The sequence below is a fragment of the Podarcis cretensis genome (assembly GCF_951804945.1).
Source record: "Podarcis cretensis genome assembly, chromosome: 2".
In the NCBI taxonomy this organism is placed as follows: Eukaryota; Metazoa; Chordata; class Lepidosauria; order Squamata; family Lacertidae; genus Podarcis; species Podarcis cretensis.
Genome location: NC_137171.1, coordinates 32,009,179 through 32,027,882, shown reverse-complemented (window position 1 = coordinate 32,027,882; position 18,704 = coordinate 32,009,179). Strand labels below are relative to the sequence as shown.

At 46.8% G+C, this 18,704-nt stretch overlaps 1 protein-coding gene across 5 annotated transcripts; it reads right to left on the bottom strand.

Moving 5' to 3' along the window:
* Window positions 1-18,694, bottom strand: LRRC45 (leucine rich repeat containing 45). 5 transcript variants are annotated; one of them, XM_079967676.1, is made up of 18 exons: window positions 18,557-18,694; window positions 14,682-14,994; window positions 13,065-13,126; window positions 12,108-12,178; window positions 11,592-11,770; window positions 9,858-9,986; window positions 8,966-9,078; window positions 7,974-8,032; window positions 7,314-7,391; window positions 5,992-6,127; window positions 5,472-5,549; window positions 5,165-5,276; window positions 4,968-5,038; window positions 4,169-4,261; window positions 3,828-3,920; window positions 2,968-3,141; window positions 1,654-1,801; window positions 1-895 (listed from the first exon to the last, which is right to left on the bottom strand). In XM_079967676.1, exons 2-18 carry the CDS (start codon window positions 14,917-14,919, stop codon window positions 699-701), a joined length of 2,031 nt encoding a protein of 676 aa, XP_079823802.1. In that variant the 5' UTR covers window positions 14,920-14,994; window positions 18,557-18,694; the 3' UTR covers window positions 1-698. The 5 variants fall into 5 exon arrangements, with proteins under 5 accessions (XP_079823802.1, XP_079823805.1, XP_079823806.1 ...); XM_079967679.1 differs by lacking the exon at window positions 18,557-18,694 and adding an exon at window positions 18,410-18,550; XM_079967680.1 differs by lacking the exon at window positions 18,557-18,694 and adding an exon at window positions 15,195-15,214.
* Between the last annotated feature and the right edge of the window lie 10 nt (window positions 18,695-18,704).

Below are 18,704 nucleotides of genomic sequence, written 5' to 3'. Positions count from 1 at the left end.
TAGAGGTTCACTCACTGTAATGATCACTTTCGAAAGCTACAACAAGAGAGCTCCTCCCAAGCATGGAAGGCAAATTATACGCTCTGTGGAAGGAGCTGATGGATGTAGACCAGGCTATACAAAGCAATTCCTGTCCCAACCTTCTCCATGAAATAGAATTTCCCCCATGTCTGCATCAGTAGTCCCTGTGCAGGTGAAAGTCTGGCGTGGGAAATACCTACATGATCTGGGGTATCTGAGAAATTGGTGCTTTCACTTGTTCCTGATACAGTAGGACAGTTGACCACATTGCAGCTGGGAGGGGGTTTTTGCTTCAGGTCATGCCACTGAGGTAACGTGCATCAGACCAAAGGCTGAGGCTAATGCCTGTCACGTAGGAAGACATTTTATTTCCTGCCCGTGCGACCAGACCGTTCTGTGGTCTCACAAACTGGAATGGATGGCTTTGCCTTGGAGACTTCCTCACAGTTTGAAGGTTTAAAAACGAGACTTGGCTTTGGTGCAGGCCATTAAAATAGTTCCTAAGGCAACGGCAAACACTCCAATGATACCTCAGGCCCAGCCTCAGGTAAGCTGACGCAATGCAGTCTCTCTTGCAGGATCTCCTAGCGACATAAGGAAGATGGACTCCATGATACTCCACAACCTGTCCACTGTAATAATTGAGACTCCCTTCCTTGAAGCCAGGATCCTCATGCTCACTTCTTGGGGCTCTGAGTGCTTCGCGGGGAGCCCTGCACGTAAGACATGATGGCGTTCTGAAGAAAGCTGACTCGCTGGGCTTCCTCCTCCCTCATCCTGGAGATCTCTGCCTCACGAACCCGCAGCTTCTCCAGTAGGCTTGAGACTTCGCCCTCTTTGTCCAGTAGCGCCTCCCGGTGGTTGCTGGACAGAACTACATAAAAAGGAACAAAGCATCAGCACACCAACACCTCTGTGGTCCTCAGGATTCTGGAAATGCTCTTGGGGCTGGGCTAAACTTTACACAGCAGTGGCAGAAAACCAGAAAGCCCCCATTGCCCGTATGATCTCTGCTGGTGGAGAAATCTAGGTTTTTTCTTTGAATGTAAACCTCCTAGAATGACAAAATGGGCAAACCTGTGACAAGTCACTCCCCCAGCTCCAAAGATGCTACTGAACAAGAGCTACAATTGCACTGCTGTTTGGGGAGTTGGCATCTGGGATATCTGGGAGGCAGAAATAAGAGGGGGCGCCCCAATCTTCTCAATCCCGTGGGCTGGATGTGACTTTGTCCCCAGCTGGTAGACTGCAAAGGTCCCACTTTACACCTCTTGCTCATGTATGAGATACTTAATCTTCTACTCCTGCCCTGCATCAAACACTTCTATTTCTCTTTATGTGTTCCTCTCAGTTTGAGAGAGGCTGCCACATGGATTCCAGACAGCCCTCTCATTTCCTCCTCCTTTGCTGGGACTCTATGTCAGCCATCTCTGCCTCCTTCAGTCCCAAATCTACCAGCAAGAGGGAAGCAGGATGCAAAAGGTCCCATTTGTCAGACCCAGCTCCAAGGCATCAAAGGATGCAATAAGAGTACTTGGTGGAGTTAGAAATAGATCAGCTTGGTCTCACAGGCATGGCATACCACCCTGTTTCTTGCAGCTTCCGGGGAAGCAGAGACACACCATTCCCTACCTTTCAGCTGTCGCTCCAGGGCTGCAATCTTCTCCCGCAGCCCTTCCTGTGCCGTTCTCTCGGCCTCAAGGTGTCCTATCTGCTCCTGCAGCCCTACTCGCACTTTGTTGATCTCAGTTACCTTCTCCTGTTCCTTGCTGCTCAACTCCTGCCATCCGAAATACAGGCGACAAAGCAAGTCAAGAGGGCTGCAGGCTAAGAATGAACCATTTTAAAAGCTCAGAAGAGATGCCCATCTCATCCCTTCCCTGTACAGTGGTACCTCAGGTTAAGTACTTAATTGGTTCCAATGGTCTGTTCTTAACCTCAAACTGTTCTTAACCTGAAGCACCACTTTAGCTAATGGGGCCTCCCACTGCCACCACACCGCTGCTGCACAATTTCTGTTCTCATCCTGAAGCAAAGTTCTTAATCTGAGGTACTATTTCTGGGTTAGCGGAGTCTGTAACCTGAAGTGTCTGTAACCTGAAGCGTATGTAACCCGAGGTAATCTACCATGTCTTACAGACACCAATTCAATACTTCAGTCAGTAGAAATTGCATGTGTTTGAAAATTTAATCTTAGGTTTTCTGACAGTGAAGGATGCCCTACCCGTTTTCTCCACTTTATTTTAATATTATTATTATTATTATTATTATTATTATTATTATTATTGCTGCTTAGGAAATTTACCGTATTTTTCGCTCCATAGGGTGCACCAGACCATAGGGCGCACTTAGTTTTTAGGGGGGAAATAAAGGGAAAAAAATTATTCCCCCCCCCAGCCCCAAAGAGCAAAGAAGCCAAGACAGCCAGCGGGATCCATTCTGCTGGCTGTCTTGGCTTCCTCTTTAGCCACGCACAACCTCTCCAGCCGGGAGAGGCTGCGCGCGGCTTCGTTTTTAGCCGTGGGGCTGGGTTGGGGGAAGCCCGAGCTTCCCCCGACCCCAGCCCCCAGAACAGGTCCAGGAGCGGAGGCAAGGTTGTGCAGCCTTGCTGCCGCTCCCGAAGCTTACAGGCTGGGGGCGTGCTCCGAAGGCTTGCGGATAGCTGCCCAAAGCCTGGGGTGCACAGCGCTGTGCTCCCCCAGCTTCGGGCTGCAGGCTGCTATCCGCAAGCCTTCAGAGCCCGGCAGGAACTCCCGCCGCGCTCCAAAGGATTGCGGATAGCTGCCCTCTCACTCTCCAGGCTTCAGCGAAAGCCTGCATTGCTCCATAGGACGCACACACATTTCCCCTTCATTTTTGGATGGGGAAAAAATGCGTCCTATAGAGCGAAAAATACCGTATATACCACTCAGTCACCATGGCCTCCAAACCACACTCTCCATTCACCTGCTGAAGTTCTTCCACCCGCCTCTTGAGCCCTTCCACTTGTAGGCTCAGGTGGCCCTCCCTAGACTGGGCCTCAGCCACTGCTTGCTTCTGCTGCAGGCAGTAATTCTGAGCCTCGTCGCGGGACTGCATCATCAGCCGCAGCTTCTCCTCCAGGTGCTCCTGTCGCTGTTGCTGCAAAGCCCAAAAGGGGGTGGGAGAGGAGGGGGTGGGAAAGCAGCTGCTTGAAATTATATATATAACCCCGGCATGCACTAATTAGGGCCGTCTTCCAGTTAAGGAAAACCTCCACCCATTATTGGTGCAAATTTTAATCCTTTAGTTATTCGACTGAAATTGCACACAACTTTTGAAAAAGCCATAGTTGTGAAGCAAAAAGCATAGATTGTGGGCTCACGTTAGCCGTGTGTGTGTGTTTGAGAAAGGGGAATTCCTATTTCTAAGCCCGTGCTTGCCACCTGCAGTTTTTGGAAGTAGCAATACAATGCGATGTTGAATTCGCTTCCAAGTGTGCAGTTCTGCAACATATATTTTGCTGTTCTGCAGAGGCAAGAAAACATGAAGCTGCCATGGAAAATGCCAACACTCCCCCACTGCTCCAAAATGGTTATCCCCCCTCTCTCAAAGTGGTTTCACACCCTGATGCTATGACATGGAGAGTTTACCGGCCCTGTTTCCACATCACTGGGTGCCACTCGTGTGGCTGTTGAAACACAATGATGTGATATGATGTAGGCGGTACAACACATTATGGATGGAATGGGGCAAGTCAAGTGGTTTGCTGCTGTTGCAGCTTCTGCAACCACCCCCATTGTTTCTTGTAACATGTAGCTCCACCCTCAGCATCCAGCTGCGCTCACCTCTTCCAACCTGGCTTGGTTCTTGGCTTTGATGAGCTCTTCCTCAATCTGGCCTCGCTCTACAAGGGCAGCAGCTTTCACTCGGCTCAATTCCTAGTTACAAAAGCAAAAAAAGGGCATTACGTGACAACTTTGGGTTGTTAAGAATCTCGACGTCACTTCGGCCTTCCTGAGTGTTCTCATCCAACAGGTTGCATTTGGATCCTAGATCCTAGAGGAGGCCGAAAAACAACAGAGGATAGGGACTGGGTATGTTTTTCACGCAAAGGTTGGCTATGGCAGTAAGCAGCTTATGGCTGGGACTTCGTACCCTGTGGCGGATCTGCTGCCGCTCCACTCACCTCCTCAAGCCCTATGCGGATGGCTTCCAGTCTCTGGATGCGCTCCTGCAGGGACCGCTCACTTGCCTCCATGTGATGGCTCAGGTGATCTACCTGCATTATGAATGGCACAAGGGAAGGGGGTACATAACAGCATCTGAGCACCATCTAGTGTAACCCCTTCAGCAAATGGGGACCTTCTCATTCTCAGCTCAGAAAGGGATGTTGGGCTCCACTCCATCCCAAATGGTTTGGGAGCAAAGCCTTCCTTTCAATATAGATACATGAATGAACTTACCTCCTGATAAGAAATGAGGACTGATTCAGACTATGGAGCTTCTGCTTAGAGTCAGTCTAATGCAGCAAGCCATACAGGCTAATTGGGAAATCCCTCAAGGGGAAATGTATTTCCCCTGCCCCAGACTCTTGGGAAGTAAGATCTGAAATGTGGGAACCATTGTGAAAGCATCCAGTCCTTTGTATGGAAAAGAGGGAAATGGAGATTGCAATCGGGGAATTCCCCCCAAAAGAGAACAAAAGGCCTTTCCATCCCCCACTTCGCCCTGGGGGCACCCCCTTCCTTTTCTCTTCATTCAGTCATGTGAAATGGGAAAGGGACTGAAACCTCCTGTAGGAAAAACTCTGCGACCCTACATCCTATGCAGCAAGATGCTAAATGAAGGAATTAAATTTTCACCTGAGACAGAAAGTTAGCTTGAGTCAGCTCTGCCACCTTGAGAAGGGATCTGTGTTTGTCTTCTTATCATGCCCCCCCCCCCCCAGGGACGCTGCTGAGGGACTTGGCCACCCTCAACCTCACCTCCTTCAGCCGAAGGGACTCTGCATCTTCCAGGACCTGCTTGAACCTCTTCTTCTCCATGTCCAAACGCTCTGTGGATAAGCAGGGAGAACTACAATGAGGTGCCAGCTGCTTGATCCTTCACCGATTCCCCTCTTCTGTGGAATCCAGACTGCATCTTACATTCAGCAGCTCCAGACTCCCCAAATCCTGCTCACCTTCAGCCTGTACAGCCCGCAGCTTCATTTCTGCAGTTGTGTGGGTCAGGTCCTCCTTCACCTGGAAGAGCTGCTCCTGCTGTGCTTTGCACCTTCTTTCCAGGTCGCTCACCTAGAAGGAAGCCACTCTCATGATACCCAGGCAAGCCCAGTCTCTGCACCCTGGACTGCTGGGACAAGGGGGAGAGGCAGGAGCCTGGTGGCAGGAAAAGGAGAAGATGGGCTGTCAGGAGTTCCTGGGGTGTGTGTCTCTGTGTGTGTGACTCAGGTAAGCTACCCATTGCAGATACTCAAGCCATTCTCTTACCTGATTCTTGAGCAGGAGGTTTTTCTCATGGGCTGCTGAAAGTTCTCGCTGAAGTGTTGCCTCTCGATTAGCAGATGCCTACAAAGGCAGGCAATGGCAACTATCAGTTCTTCTTCCCCTACTTTTCTTCCATCCTCCTCACATACCCCCTATGTAGCACTGCTTCCCATACCACCACATCAGCTCTGGGCACCTTTCCCACTTCTTCCATGCTGAAGAAGAAGAAGAGTTTGGATTTGATATCCCGCTTTCTCACTACCCTAAGGAGTCTCAAAGCAGCTAACAATCTCCTTTCCCTTCCTCCCCCACAACAAACACTCTGTGAGGTGAGTGGGGCTGAGAGACTTCAGAGAAGTGTGACTAGCCCATGGTCACCCAGCAGCTGTATGTGGAGGAGCGGAGATGCGAACCCGGTTCACCAGATTATGAGACTACTGCTCTTAACCACTACACCACACTGGCCACCTGCCACTTTCTCAGCCACAGATGGCCCCAGTCTGCCCAGATCATCCCGGCCTACCATTTTGTGTTGCTGCAACTCTTTGGCCTGGCTCTCAACTAGCCTCGCCTGCTCCTGCTTTGCCGTACTCAGCAGCTCTCCCAGGTTGCACACCTTCTGCTCGGACAAAGCCAAAGCGGCCTCCGTCATTTGGAGTCTGCAAGGCAGGAAGTGTCACATGAGATTAGGGACATGCAGCAAAGCAAACACCTGTGTGCTTGTGGCCAGAATCAGATGGTGGAGGAGCCAAATTGTCCTGCATAATCACTTTCAACCTGAAGACCTTTACAGCCACAAAACCTCACGCGCAGAGTAGAGGAGACATTCTCAAGGGGAGTTAACCCAGTATAACAAACTTTCACAGGGTTTCCAGGGACAAGGAATTTGGTGCCCTCCCGATATTTGTTGGACTACAACTCCCATCATCCCTCACCACTGGCCAGGCTAGCTGAGGCTGATGGGAGTTTGTGCCCAACATCAACTGGAAGGCCACATTCTCTCCATGCCTCTGAGAAATATGTACTTAGATCAACATCAACTCTATCATTTTATGATTCTATAATAAACAGGGCCTGTTCTTGCTTGACTATCTCCTCACCACCCCAGGGTGAACGTTGTGTGTGAAGGATCAGGATGTGTTTTTGATAGATATTTTAGAAATACAATAAAAATACTAACCTAATTGAAATATTACCTGTAAGCCACCTTGGTGGAATGTAAATAATTGTGATAACTAAATAAAGAGACAGAATATCCATTTTGGATGCTGGAAAACCATTTCAGCATTCATGCAACACAGGTCAAGTCCAATGTATTTCTCCAGGCGTACACGACGACAGTAATCTTCCACCTTTTGAGACTTGGGACCACCTTCTGCCAAGACATGCATTTGGGGACCCACCTCTTAATTTTTAGCTGTATTTCTGCATAGTGGTAGTGTGGTTGGTGTGACTTGGTCTAGATCAAATTGTGATCCAGTAGGGAGTCCCAGTAGCGAGAACAAGATGGTGTATTAGATGGGTCACACCATCCATTTAAAACTCTCTTAGACCATTTTAACAGTCATGGCTTCCCCCAAAGAATCCTGGGAACTGGTTAAGGGCACTGGGAACGGTAGCTCTGTGAGGAGTTGCCTAACAGCTCTCAGCAACCCAAACTACAGTTCCCATGATTCTTTGGAGGAAGCCATGACTATTAAAGTGGTATAAGAGGGCTTTAATTGGATGGTGTGGATGTAACTTTAGAATGAGATTCCGCTTGAGCCAGATATCTGGGTGGAAATGAAATCCTGCTTTTTCCAACCCCCTTGCCTAGCGGGTCCCCAAAGAGTTGCTGCTCCTTACTTTGCTTGTAGCGAGTTCAACACGGAATGTCGCTCCGTCAGGGCCTCTTGCAACTGCCCAATTCGTGTCGCTGATACCCTGCATGGAGGAGAGAGGCAATATCCAGGTATGGGACTATCTGTAAAATAAACTTTGTAGCAAGAGCAGGGAAGGGAGCAGCCAAGTTGTGACAAAAGTACTGGTTAAAATGGGACAAACAGTAACAAGCCGAAGGAAGATTCTTAGAAATCATTTTTTTAAAAAAACCCCACAGCATACTTTGTAGATAGTTCCTATGTGACAGGTAATGCTTTACAAGGGTTCAGCACTTTGAATAACCTGTTTTGATATTTTTGTAAGCTGCCGTTGACTATATGAGGAAAGCTGGGTGCAAAAAAAACCCTTTAAAATAAATAAATAACAGTATTCTGACTGCTAGTCCAGAAGACCTATTAGGGTCAACACAGATGTCATGGTTGTACCATACAAAGTGAAGCGAAGTAAAATAGCAATATCCCTAAACTTCCACAGTGGAAGTATCCTCTTTTTGAGATGCTCCCTGTTCCATGCTACCATTTCTAATTGGCGTAATGCCTTAGTAGCACCTGAAAACAACACTGAGGAACCAAGGTCTGGACTCAGCTGAGGAAGTAAAAAATCTGCAGCTCACAATCCACTCACCTACTGCTGTGGTTCATCACCTCTCGCTGCTTGTCAATTGTGTCCATCATATCTAGGTACTGGAAATCACATATGTATAAAATCAGTAACCTGAGTTTTAAATTCAAGCAGCAAGCAGGCCAATGTACTCAAGAGTACTGGGAGAGTCGAACTTTTCTAGCCTCAGGCCACAGCTTTTCTTCCCAGCCCTCCAGTTAACATGTCTATAGATTTTTAATCCCACCCTTCTACTAATGAGCTTTGGGAAATGCACAATGCCTCCTCCCTGCATTCTAACTACACAACAATCCTCTGGAGCAGGTTAAGTTGAGAGGTAGCATGGCCTAAACTCATCCAATTAGCTTTATGGCTTGAACCTGAGTTTCCCCAGTCCTAGCCTCAAGCTCTATTCACAAGACCGCAAGTCTTTCTTTGTTGTGAGAACATTATCACTGTAGTCACAAGAGCTGAAGGTAAACACCAAGATGCTGAAGAGCAACAGGTTAGATCCACAGGTGTCTTGTCAGGTATATATAGGGAGACCAAGGATTCATTCAATCAAATGGATTACTTTCAGGGAGTTTAAGGAATTAAGTTTTCTTCGCTGGACTAGTGCAGATGATATTTCTGGGAGGCTGAGAGTTACACAGAGCACTACCCATTTCTCTTGGCTTCAGCAATTCTACCAGGCCACAGGGATCCAGAAAGATGATTTTACAGTAACAATCCTCCCTAGACCAGACCAGACAAACTGGTCGAGGCTTTCTTCAATTTCTAGTATGTTCAAAGTAGTTTGCCATCTGAAGTTGTGAGGGTTCTGTAGATCAGAATGACTTCCTCTGGCAACTTGGGAGGAATCACCAAGTGAGGTTAGAAATGCAATGCCCTCAAGATCAAGCACCTTTACAAATTAACCCTTCCACTCAGAGAACCTGATTGAATCCATGGATGAAGAAGACAGGACAGCTCCATAGTACATACCCCCAAAAAACTATCAAGCAAAGCTAACAAACCTGTCTAGAGTTCTTCTCCTTCAAGCTTATCACCTCTTTGCTGAGCACTTGGGTCATGCTCCGACTCTTGCAGAGGATGTTTTGACGTTCTTGGTTGTGTTCCATGGCTTGATCTGGGCCAGAGGGAGAGAGAGAAAGTGCATAAATCATATTCTGCTCAGGGTGAGCAGCCAGCGATGTGTAGTCGACAGAACGTTGGACCCAGACCTGCGAGTCTGGGGTTCTAGTCTCTACTCACTCATGAAACTCAATGGGTGACCTTGGGCCAGTCACTAACTCTCAACCTAATCTACCTTACAAGGCTGTTGCCACCTTGAGCTCCTTGGGAGAAAAGGGAAGGGAATATAAATGCAATCAATCAACCAACCAACCAATCAATCAATCAATCATATAGGTAAAGGTAAAGGGACCCCTGACCATTAGGTCCAGTTGTGGATGACTCTGGGGTTGCGGTGCTCATCTCGCTTTATTGGCTGAGGGAGCCGGCGTACAGCTTGCTATGACCATTAAGGTCAGTTTTGTCCCAGAGTCACAAATGTGAAATCCAACAATTGTTGTTAGTATGTTCCCTGTGCATCTGGCATCAAAATGGGGAGTGTAACATACAAAGAGCATTGCTGGAGTAAACCAAACACTCTGTTTTCAACAGGGGCCTACCAGTTACCTCTGAGACGCCCATAATATAAACTTAAAAAACCCAGCAAATGTGCTGCCCTCCCTCCCAGCCCAGGATGTACTGTCAACTTCAAAGAACTGTGAGCTTGTCTGAAGATCTTCTTTGGTCTCAGGCTGGATGTTGACCTCTTGTACAGGACCGTTGGGTACAGGGCAGCCCGCTGCATCAGCTGAATGTAGAACTCTAAGCACGTAAAGGGTTGGCACAGCTGCTCACCCACAGCCTTCAGGATGTCACTGGGCACATTGTTCCCGGCCAATTCCAGTTGTCGTAGTGCCCGGTTGCAATGCAGGCAATTCAGGAGTGCACGGCCCCCCAGGAGCCCAATGTTATTCCAGCGCAGATCTAAGTAAGAAGAAAAGCACCACACATGACCACCAGTTAAACACAAGCTCTCGCTTTCCCAAGTTTTCACACACCAGCAGCTGAAACTAGGCCACTTTGGGGGGGGGGAATGTTATCTATAACTGCAATTCATCGAGGGTCCAGTGAAAAGGGCTGGGAGGCTAATTTCTGGTGGCATTCCCCTTCATGTCCTTTTTTTTTTTGCACTAGGGAGATAAATGCTTGCTGAACTGCTGCAAAGTTTAGCAAAGGAACAGATCCATACTTTATTATACGTGTGTGAAACGAGCAGTATAATTCTATGCATAATTAGAGGTGCTTAAGCCCATTAATGTGGGACGCAGGTGGCGCTGTGGGTTAAAGCCTCAGCGCCTAGGGCTTGCCGATCGAAAGGTCAGCGGTTCGAATCCCTGCGGCGGGGTGCGCTCCCGCTGCTCGGTCCCAGCGCCTGCCAACCTAGCAGTTCGAAAGCACCTCCGGGTGCAAGTAGATAAATAGGGACCGCTTACCAGCGGGAAGGTAAACGGCGTTTCCGTGTGCGGCTCTGGCTCGCCAGAGCAGCGATGTCACGCTGGCCACGTGACCCGGAAGTGTCTCCGGACAGCGCTGGCCCCTGGCCTCTTAAGTGAGATGGGCGCACAACCCCAGAGTCTGTCAAGACTGGCCCATACGGGCAGGGGTACCTTTACCTTTACCTTAAGCCCATTAATTACTATGGGTTTACGTGTGCACCAAATTATGCACAGGGCTCAACTTGAAAATGCTTATGTAAGGATACTTTGCAGGCTAGTGAGACTTTGTGTGTGTGTGTGTCTGTGTGTGTGTGTGTGTGTAGAGTTTTAAGTATTTTGCCATGCGTTGCTTCAGGTGCCAGCCAGGCAGCCAATAAAGCTCAACAGCTGAAGGCCTCATGACAAAAGGAACAGAACAAGCCACTAAGGCCGTGTCTGCACCTGTACAGTTCTAAGCTTCACTTGCCCTGGCTTGGTTGGTCGAGAGTGGGCAAATTTATATCTTTATGATCAGAGTATCAAAATCTGCAAAGTGAGATGCCCAACTGCCTCAGCACCACCTGCAATTCTGCGGATGCTGCTTGGTAGCATCTGGTGGCTGCAGTGCAGAAGTCAAACGATCCCAGGGTGAAAGTGGGTCACTGTGCAGACAGGGGTTGGACACATCCATGCAATGCCCTGCAGATACCTTCAGAAGTAGGCAGAGTCCAAGGCTCAAGCCAGAAGAGCAGTCATCGCTTCTCTGAAAAAGGAACTGGGCTGACAAGAAGGGGAAGATGCTTCACTGCTTAGAGCAGTGGTTCTCAAAGGGTGTGGCACCCCCCACTGATGTAGCTGGGCAGGGAAGATTCAAGGACCATCAAAGGAACATTTAAACATTTCAGTGTGGTATAATACAGTGTCAAAATAATATATTTTTATTTCTAGAATATGGATAGGTATCTTTTTAAAATGAGAGCAAGAGCATCAAGTAATACTAAGGAGAATCCTAGCTGTGTTTTCCAATGTATTGCTGATCCATTTGGTGTGGCATGAGTATATTTTTATTCTGAAAGCGTGGCCCAGAGAAGTAAGTCTGAGAGATCGGTCTTACCAAGTTCCCGAAGACTGGAATTAGCTTTCAGCGCCATGGACAGCTCTCCTGCCCCCTGGTGGTTGATCTGGTTATTGCGCAGATCCAGGTACTGGATGTGACCATTGGCGCCAAGGCCCTCACAGAAAATGGCAAAGCTTTCTTCCCACACACCCAAGTTGTTCCATTCCAAAGTGAGACTGGAGTTGGGAGCGGGGAAGAGTCAAAAAGAAAGGCAAAGAGACCACGTTAGGCAAGAAACGTAACGGCACAGCTAAGACAGGGCTATACACCAAGCAAGGAGCCTTTAATTTTCCTCGCACTCAGTACCAATTTTATGAGGTAATATTGTGTGACAATCAATAATTTTGTAGAGACAAGAAAGAACCCACTCAGTCTTTCCAGTTTCGCTGAGCAACAACAGGAGAAGCTGATCCCAGTCAGATTTTGAAGAACTTGATGCACACATGCACACAGTGCACCCCCAGAAAGGTCCAAAAGGAGCAGGTGTACCCCAAAATCCCTGTAGCTGCTCACCTCCGGATTGTCTTGTTCTGCCTGAGCAGTTTCCCCAGAGCCTCTGCCCCCACAGATCGTAGGTTGTTTCCCTGAAACAAACCAAGCCCCAGCAGTTAACAGGATAACATATGAGCACGGCAGGGTCAGACCAAAGGCCCACTTAGTCTGTTATCCTGTTCTCAGATGCTTATGGGAAGCCCTTAAGCATGCCAGGAGCACAATGGTCCTCTCCCACTCATGGTCCCCATTAAATGGGATTCAGCTGCTTGTTTTGCCTCGTCGTCAGGTACAAGAACATCTACACTACAAACAACACTGCTTTAAAACAACTTTTTTGTACTGTGGCTTTGCCCAAGGACTCTTGGGAGTCAGAAACTTGTAAAGATGTTGTGACTAGCTCTTGTGAATGTGGACTACAGTTCACATTCAGTGTTATGTTTTTATTTTCATTATCAACTATTATTTTTATGATTCTGCTGTTGTACATCACTTTGTGTTATTTGAACTGAAAAGCAGGGTGAAATTTAGTAAGTACAGTACATAAATAGACTCCAAGATTCCTTTGGGGAGAAAGCCATGGCGTTTAAACTGCAAAAAAAAAGTCTGTATTAGCAACATAGACACACGCTATTTACATTTGAGGTATGGGCTAATCATATGCTGCAACTTAAGCAAAATATCTGTCTCTCTTGGCTTGTGGGGGAGGGTAATGAGGAGCTAGTTATTTCTTATTGGTGCTTTGTTCCACATGTATTTAGGACTGGGATGCAAAACCATATGCACAGAACCTGTAAGAGTTTAAGGCAATTAACTGGGACTTACAATTCTGAATTCCTGCTTTTACATTTAAAACTGTACCTCTGCAACCCTGAAGAAGAGGAATTCAGCCTTTAAAAATAGCTGGGATTCCCAAAATTCCAAAGTTGCATTGTAGTCATTTCTGGACCCCACTACTTGGAAGTGGAACCGACTCACCTTCAGATCCAAGGATTTCACAACAGTGTTGGAACAAAGTCCATGAAGTAGTAGCTTAGCCCCTGTAAGGGAAAAAGGGAAAAGCAGTTAATTTTTTTTTTTGTACTGCAGGTCTGGCCTCTCAACCCTGGGTATGAGCAGCAAGAGTCAGCAGGTATTTGTTTCAGTCAGGCAAGCTCTGTAGTTAGCAACTTCTTGCTGTGCTTCTAACACAGGAGTGGCCAAACAGATGTCCTATATATGCTGTGGACAATTTCCATCAGCCTCAGCCAGTATGGCCAACGATCACGGACGATGGATGAGTTGTTGTCCAAAATATCTAGAACACACTATGTTGGCTATCCCTGCTCTAATGGGTGCCAAAAGGTCTTCCTCTGGGATTATGTGTTACCCATAACTCTAGCCTGGAAAAAGGGGAGGCATAACTCATTTATAGCATCATTTTATGCATGTTGTGAGCTATCAGGCCCAATCCAAAGCTTTGCTACTGGCTCTAGGCTCAAGTACTTAATGGAATGCCTACACTAAATGGACCCACACTTGGAGGTCTGCAGGGGAGAGGTGTCTGGGGGAGGGGGGGGGAGAAGCCTTGAGGGGCAGATAGACAGTGCTGCATTTTGACCCCTGGATGTTTCTCATCCATATTGTAGAAGGCAGTCCCAAAAGGCACACCTTCTCTCAAAAAAAGAAAAATGGGGAAATTCTAGAGAGGCCATTGGCTTTCTCTAATTGCCCTACAGCTCCTTTTATTTTACCTGAATACTTTAAGGCCGTCTCCCTCAAGCCTGTACCTTCTGAATGTTTTGGACTACGACTTTCATCATCGCCAGCCCACATGACCAGTGATCAGGGAGTGCAACAAGTGCATCTGGAGGGCAACAAGCTTTCCACCCATGGGTTAGAAATAAGCTTGTATTCTCAGGATGCTGTATTCTGCCCCCACTGCCAATTATTGCATAGTGCAATCACAGAAATTGCAGTGTATGCCTGGCCCTGTGTAAGAAGCTCTCTTAACAACATGTTATTTGGGAACTGGGAAAATTCTGTTTCAGTGTAATATTTTCTGGGGTTTAGTCTGTTAAATGCAGTCTTCACATTATTGGGGGGGGGATGCCTTAGCCTGGGTGGCTGGTAATTAGCAGGCATGTGGGGTGTGGGGGTGTGTGTTAACCCTTTCCTCCCCTACTGTGGCACTGAGGAAAATCCACTTTCTGCAAAAAATCAATTTTACATCACTTCACACATCATTGTTTGGCTCTTGATGGGATTTAAAATGCACCCCTCATAGAGGCATCATGGTTCTGAATAGTGACCAAATCCCCTTACGGCAATTGCCACCAGCAGGTATTCCAAGCCCTTTTATTCCTGGGCCTCCCATGGCAACTTGTAATCTTTTGTTTTATTCCTTCCCAAGTGATACTGGAAACCCCTTTTACGAGGAGCAGAAATCCCCACTTGTGCAACGCAAGGAAAACATACGGGTGACAAAGCCACATCAGCAACTGAAGGATGGGTGAGAGGCCATGAGGAAAAGAGGCCACGGACTTTGACTTTTATGGTCTATTCTCAGGAAAGGACAGAAATCAAGAATTGCCTTATGAACAAACAGAGCCCCACCTTCTTCACTCAGCATACAATTGCTCAGCGTGATCTCGGTGAACTGGAGTTCATCCTGCAACAGCTTGCCCAGGACCCCGCAGGTTTCCACAGAAAGGGTGTGTGTAGCTAAATCCAAGCGGCTTTTCCCCGAGGCTTCCTCCAAGTGCTGCAGGATACTTTCCTGGGGTTCAGCACCGCTCTCCTTGCACAGCCTAACGTAGGACCGTCGGAAGTCATCCATCTCTGTGGCAGGCATCAGTGTCACTCATGCCCCTCCACGTAGATGAGGAATTAGGAGGGGTCCCGGTATGAAATGGCAGCCGAGGGTAGCCTGGGGGACAGCAACAGTCAGATATTACCACCCTGATACATGCTGCTGAGTGCTTTCTCTCAGGTAATCATGCTTTTAAGATTTTAAGAAAACCCCACATAAGGGCACTAGGAATGGCACCAGCCTAGCTAACTTTACCCCGAGACAAAGCAGTCAGGTTTCCAAACACTCACTGAGGGTTGCTAGAAATACAGCCTCACCCTTCAACTGCCAGCGTCAGCCTATGTAACCAAGGGAAATGGAGCATGATGGGTAATGTAGTTAAATTCTTCCTCTGCCAAATCCTATTATTTAGGAAGTAAGGCATGCTGGGAGTTGTAGTTTAGAAGAAATATTTGACTTTCTTATGGACATTCCTTCTGCTAAGGAGTTCTTGTTTTAAACACACAGGGTAAACACACATATAATGATATATATGAAATCAAATTAGAATCTGATAAAGTGTTTTATGTTAAATTTCTGAAGTAATGAAGGCAACTTAACAAGAACTAGAGTTGGCAGGACAAGCATGTTTAAAAGGTCTCGAGAGACCTTCAGTGCCTGTTTTATGGGACAGCCATTCTCTAAAATAAGAGGCACCTGTGGTCTTTGTGTGGTGTAAGAGAACCCTTTAAAAATAAATATCTAGTGTGGCTGTTCTACAAGATTCCTGAACGTGAGAGATTAGCCAGAATCAAAATGCAAGTCTGGCTAGTCTCTCATATTTTGTGGAAATGTAAGATGCTGAAATCTGAGGTGCACATTCTGCAGAATACAGGACTTCGGGAAAACTTGTTTATTTTTGTATGTGTGTGTGTTATCAAATCAATGCATTAATTTAACTGGGAAGGATGAAGACAGCCTTTCACACAAAGATGCCAAGTTGTCTGCATCCTTGGAGGTTTGCCTTGGAATCACACATGTTTTCTGTGAGAAACTGTTATAGAGATGTAGGGTACAATATGACACTACAGTGTGCCATCAGGGATGAGAATTGGACACTTTATGTTTATGTGAGAACAATCCACTTACTTGTAAATTAGTTCACAGTAACAGTTCAGTCTCAGGATGAGTTCACACATACATGTTAACCACTCAGTGACTGTAGCAAAAGTAACCACTATCACATTTCAAGCATTATGTATCACCTCACACTGCCAAGCACAGTTCTTTTCAATAGAGGCAGTTAATTCTTGTGTCTACAAGTCATTGGCTTTGAAATCTGCAAACTTCCCCTGAACAAAACTAGACTCACTTGGCTTTTTAAAAGTTTACAGGTAATGGGACCCCTGACCATTAGGTCTAGTCGTGGCCGACTCTGGGGTTGTGGCGCTCATCTCGCTTTACTGGCTGAGGGAGCCGGCGTACAGCTTCTGGGTCGTGTGGCCAGCATGACTAAGCCACTTCTGGCAAACCAGAGCAGCGCGCAGAAACGCCGGAGTGGTACCTATTTATCTACTTGCACTTTGACGTGCTTTCGAACTGCTAGGTTGGCAGGAGCAGGGACTGAGCAACAGGAGCTCACCCCGTCGCGGGGATTTGAACCACCGACCTTCCGATCGGCAAGCCCTAGGCTCTGTGGTTTAACCCACAGCGCCACCCACTGTCTTAATTGTAAGAAAAATTGTAAGAAAAATATGTAAAGCAATAAGAAATTGGTTGAAACGGTTTCATATATGTATTCTTACCTTGCCTCGCCCAATCTCTCCCTACACTTTCCCTCCAACACTGTCTTGCAGTTTTAAAAAACGTGTTGTGAATATTCTAATTGTATACATTCAGCCACACTTTCATACCCATTCATGCCTCAGTAGACAAAAAAGAAGAGAAAATCAAATGAACAGAAGAGTAGGATAGAGGAAAAAGAGAAGTGAAAGTTCTGATCAGTGTGGATTTAAAATTTAAAAGGCTGAATCAGGAGCAGATTCTGCATACATCAGACACTATTTGAAAGTTTTACTAAAGGAAGAATTGCTGCTCTCTATTGAAAGCATGGAGACAGGGAAGCCGTTAGGAAGACGAGCACTGGGGATGTTGAATAGTTGCTGAATTGTGGGAAGAGGTGGCAAAGTGTATCAACCAGTCAGATCCACACTATAGACTAAAAGCACATAACTCCCACCCCCAACCATCCTGGGAACTGTAGTGCTCCTCACCAAACTAAAGGCCTTGCTTCACATTCCCTTTGAGTGTTTTTGCCTGGTTGGAATATGTCATTGAATTCTGATAATGATTCCTACTAGTCTGGATGGAGAACAATAGGGGTGTGTGTGTGTGTGTGTGTGTGTGTGTAGAAAACAGCCTACTGTACAAAATAGCATTTATATTCATTGCTCTGTCTGCATTTGCCTCTGGTCCCAGCCAACACTGGCTGGGAAAGTTGCCCATAGGGAAAGCTAGACCTTGCCTGCCCTAGTAGAATTTAGAGAAAGTGTTTGCCATCACATTTCCTTGCTCTGTACCCACTATTTGTTTCTCAGCCTTTCAGCTGTGTCCATGCCAAGGGAGGTTCTGACTAAAATTACCCTGAGAAACAAAACAACTTTATTTGTGTATTTTCTAGTGCCCATCATACAGTTGGCACAAAGTTATTAAGAGATGGTGACAATAGTTGTATAGAAGCATTTTAGCACTATTTCAGTGTCAGTAGCTCCAGTGCCTAGTATGCTGACTTAAAGCTTGGGCCTAGCCAAGTATACTCAGAGGTAAGATGCATTAAATTCAATCAGATTTTCAATGAGTTAAGTTCTCTTAGGAAGGCAGCCTAACAGCCCAGCCCTAAACCTTTTGGATACAGAACTACAGTGGTACCTCAGGTTAAGAACTTAATTCGTTCTGGAGGTCCGTTCTTAACCTGAAGCACCACTTTAGCTATTGGGGCCTCCTGCTGCCACCAGAGCACAATTTCTGTTCTCATATTGAAGCAAAGTTCTTAACCTGAGGTACTATTTCTGGGTTAGCGGAGTCTGTGACCTGAAGCGTCTGTAACCCGAGGTACCACTGTACTTTCAGGGAGCTAAGCAAGCTCAGGATCTGCAACTGTGAGATCCAGTCCTATAAATGTTTACTTCATAAATCCCACCGAATTCGGTGTGACTAAGTCACAGTCTTTGATTGCACAAATGTACAAGAGAGGAAGTCCTACTGAACTTAATGGGGTGTAATTATTTTTTTAGGAGTAATTCCTACTGATATAAATTTAATTCCAAGTAAAGGCTTTAGAATTATGATCCTGTAGGGATGGTGGAAAATGCATTTGCAATCTATCCTACTAGCTATTAATTCATTCTGAACATGGTTACTACGAGCAGTAGAGATGTGAGCAGAATCAGCTATGGCAGTGAAGCACAGGAGCAGGCGCACGTTGCAATGAGGGCAAAAATACCATTTCCACTACCAAATGAGCAAGAAAACCACCCTTCCTGTCTGAACTTACTCGAGCTGCGGCTCTTACACCGCCTATTATCTTCCTCTTATCTCGCTTTGTCTTCAGATCCTGGCCTACCCCCAGGTCCCCATGCCGGGCTCCACCGCCTATGAAAAACAAGGCTTCCCGTTCAGGTCTCTACCTTAGATTACTTACTGAGTCAAGAGAGCACAACGCAAGAGACGGAGGGAAGAGTCAACTACAACTCCCACAATGCTCGGCCAAAGAGGCCTCTTCTGCCACCGGAAGTGGGAGGAAATCGCGAGGGGAGCCGACTTCAGACCGACTACATGTTCCAGCATGC

Bases quoted from the DNA above. Each gene is read 5' to 3' on its own strand.
- LRRC45 (XM_079967676.1), bottom strand. From the start codon at position 14,919: ATGCCTGCCACAGAGATGGATGACTTCCGACGGTCCTACGTTAGGCTG. The intron at 8,033-8,965 runs GTTTGTTAGCTT...TGTGATTTCCAG, and splicing joins AGGAGAAGAACTCTAGACAG to TACCTAGATATGATGGACAC. The intron at 7,392-7,973 runs GTGAGTGGATTG...TCCTCCATGCAG, and splicing joins GTGATGAACCACAGCAGTAG to GGTATCAGCGACACGAATTG.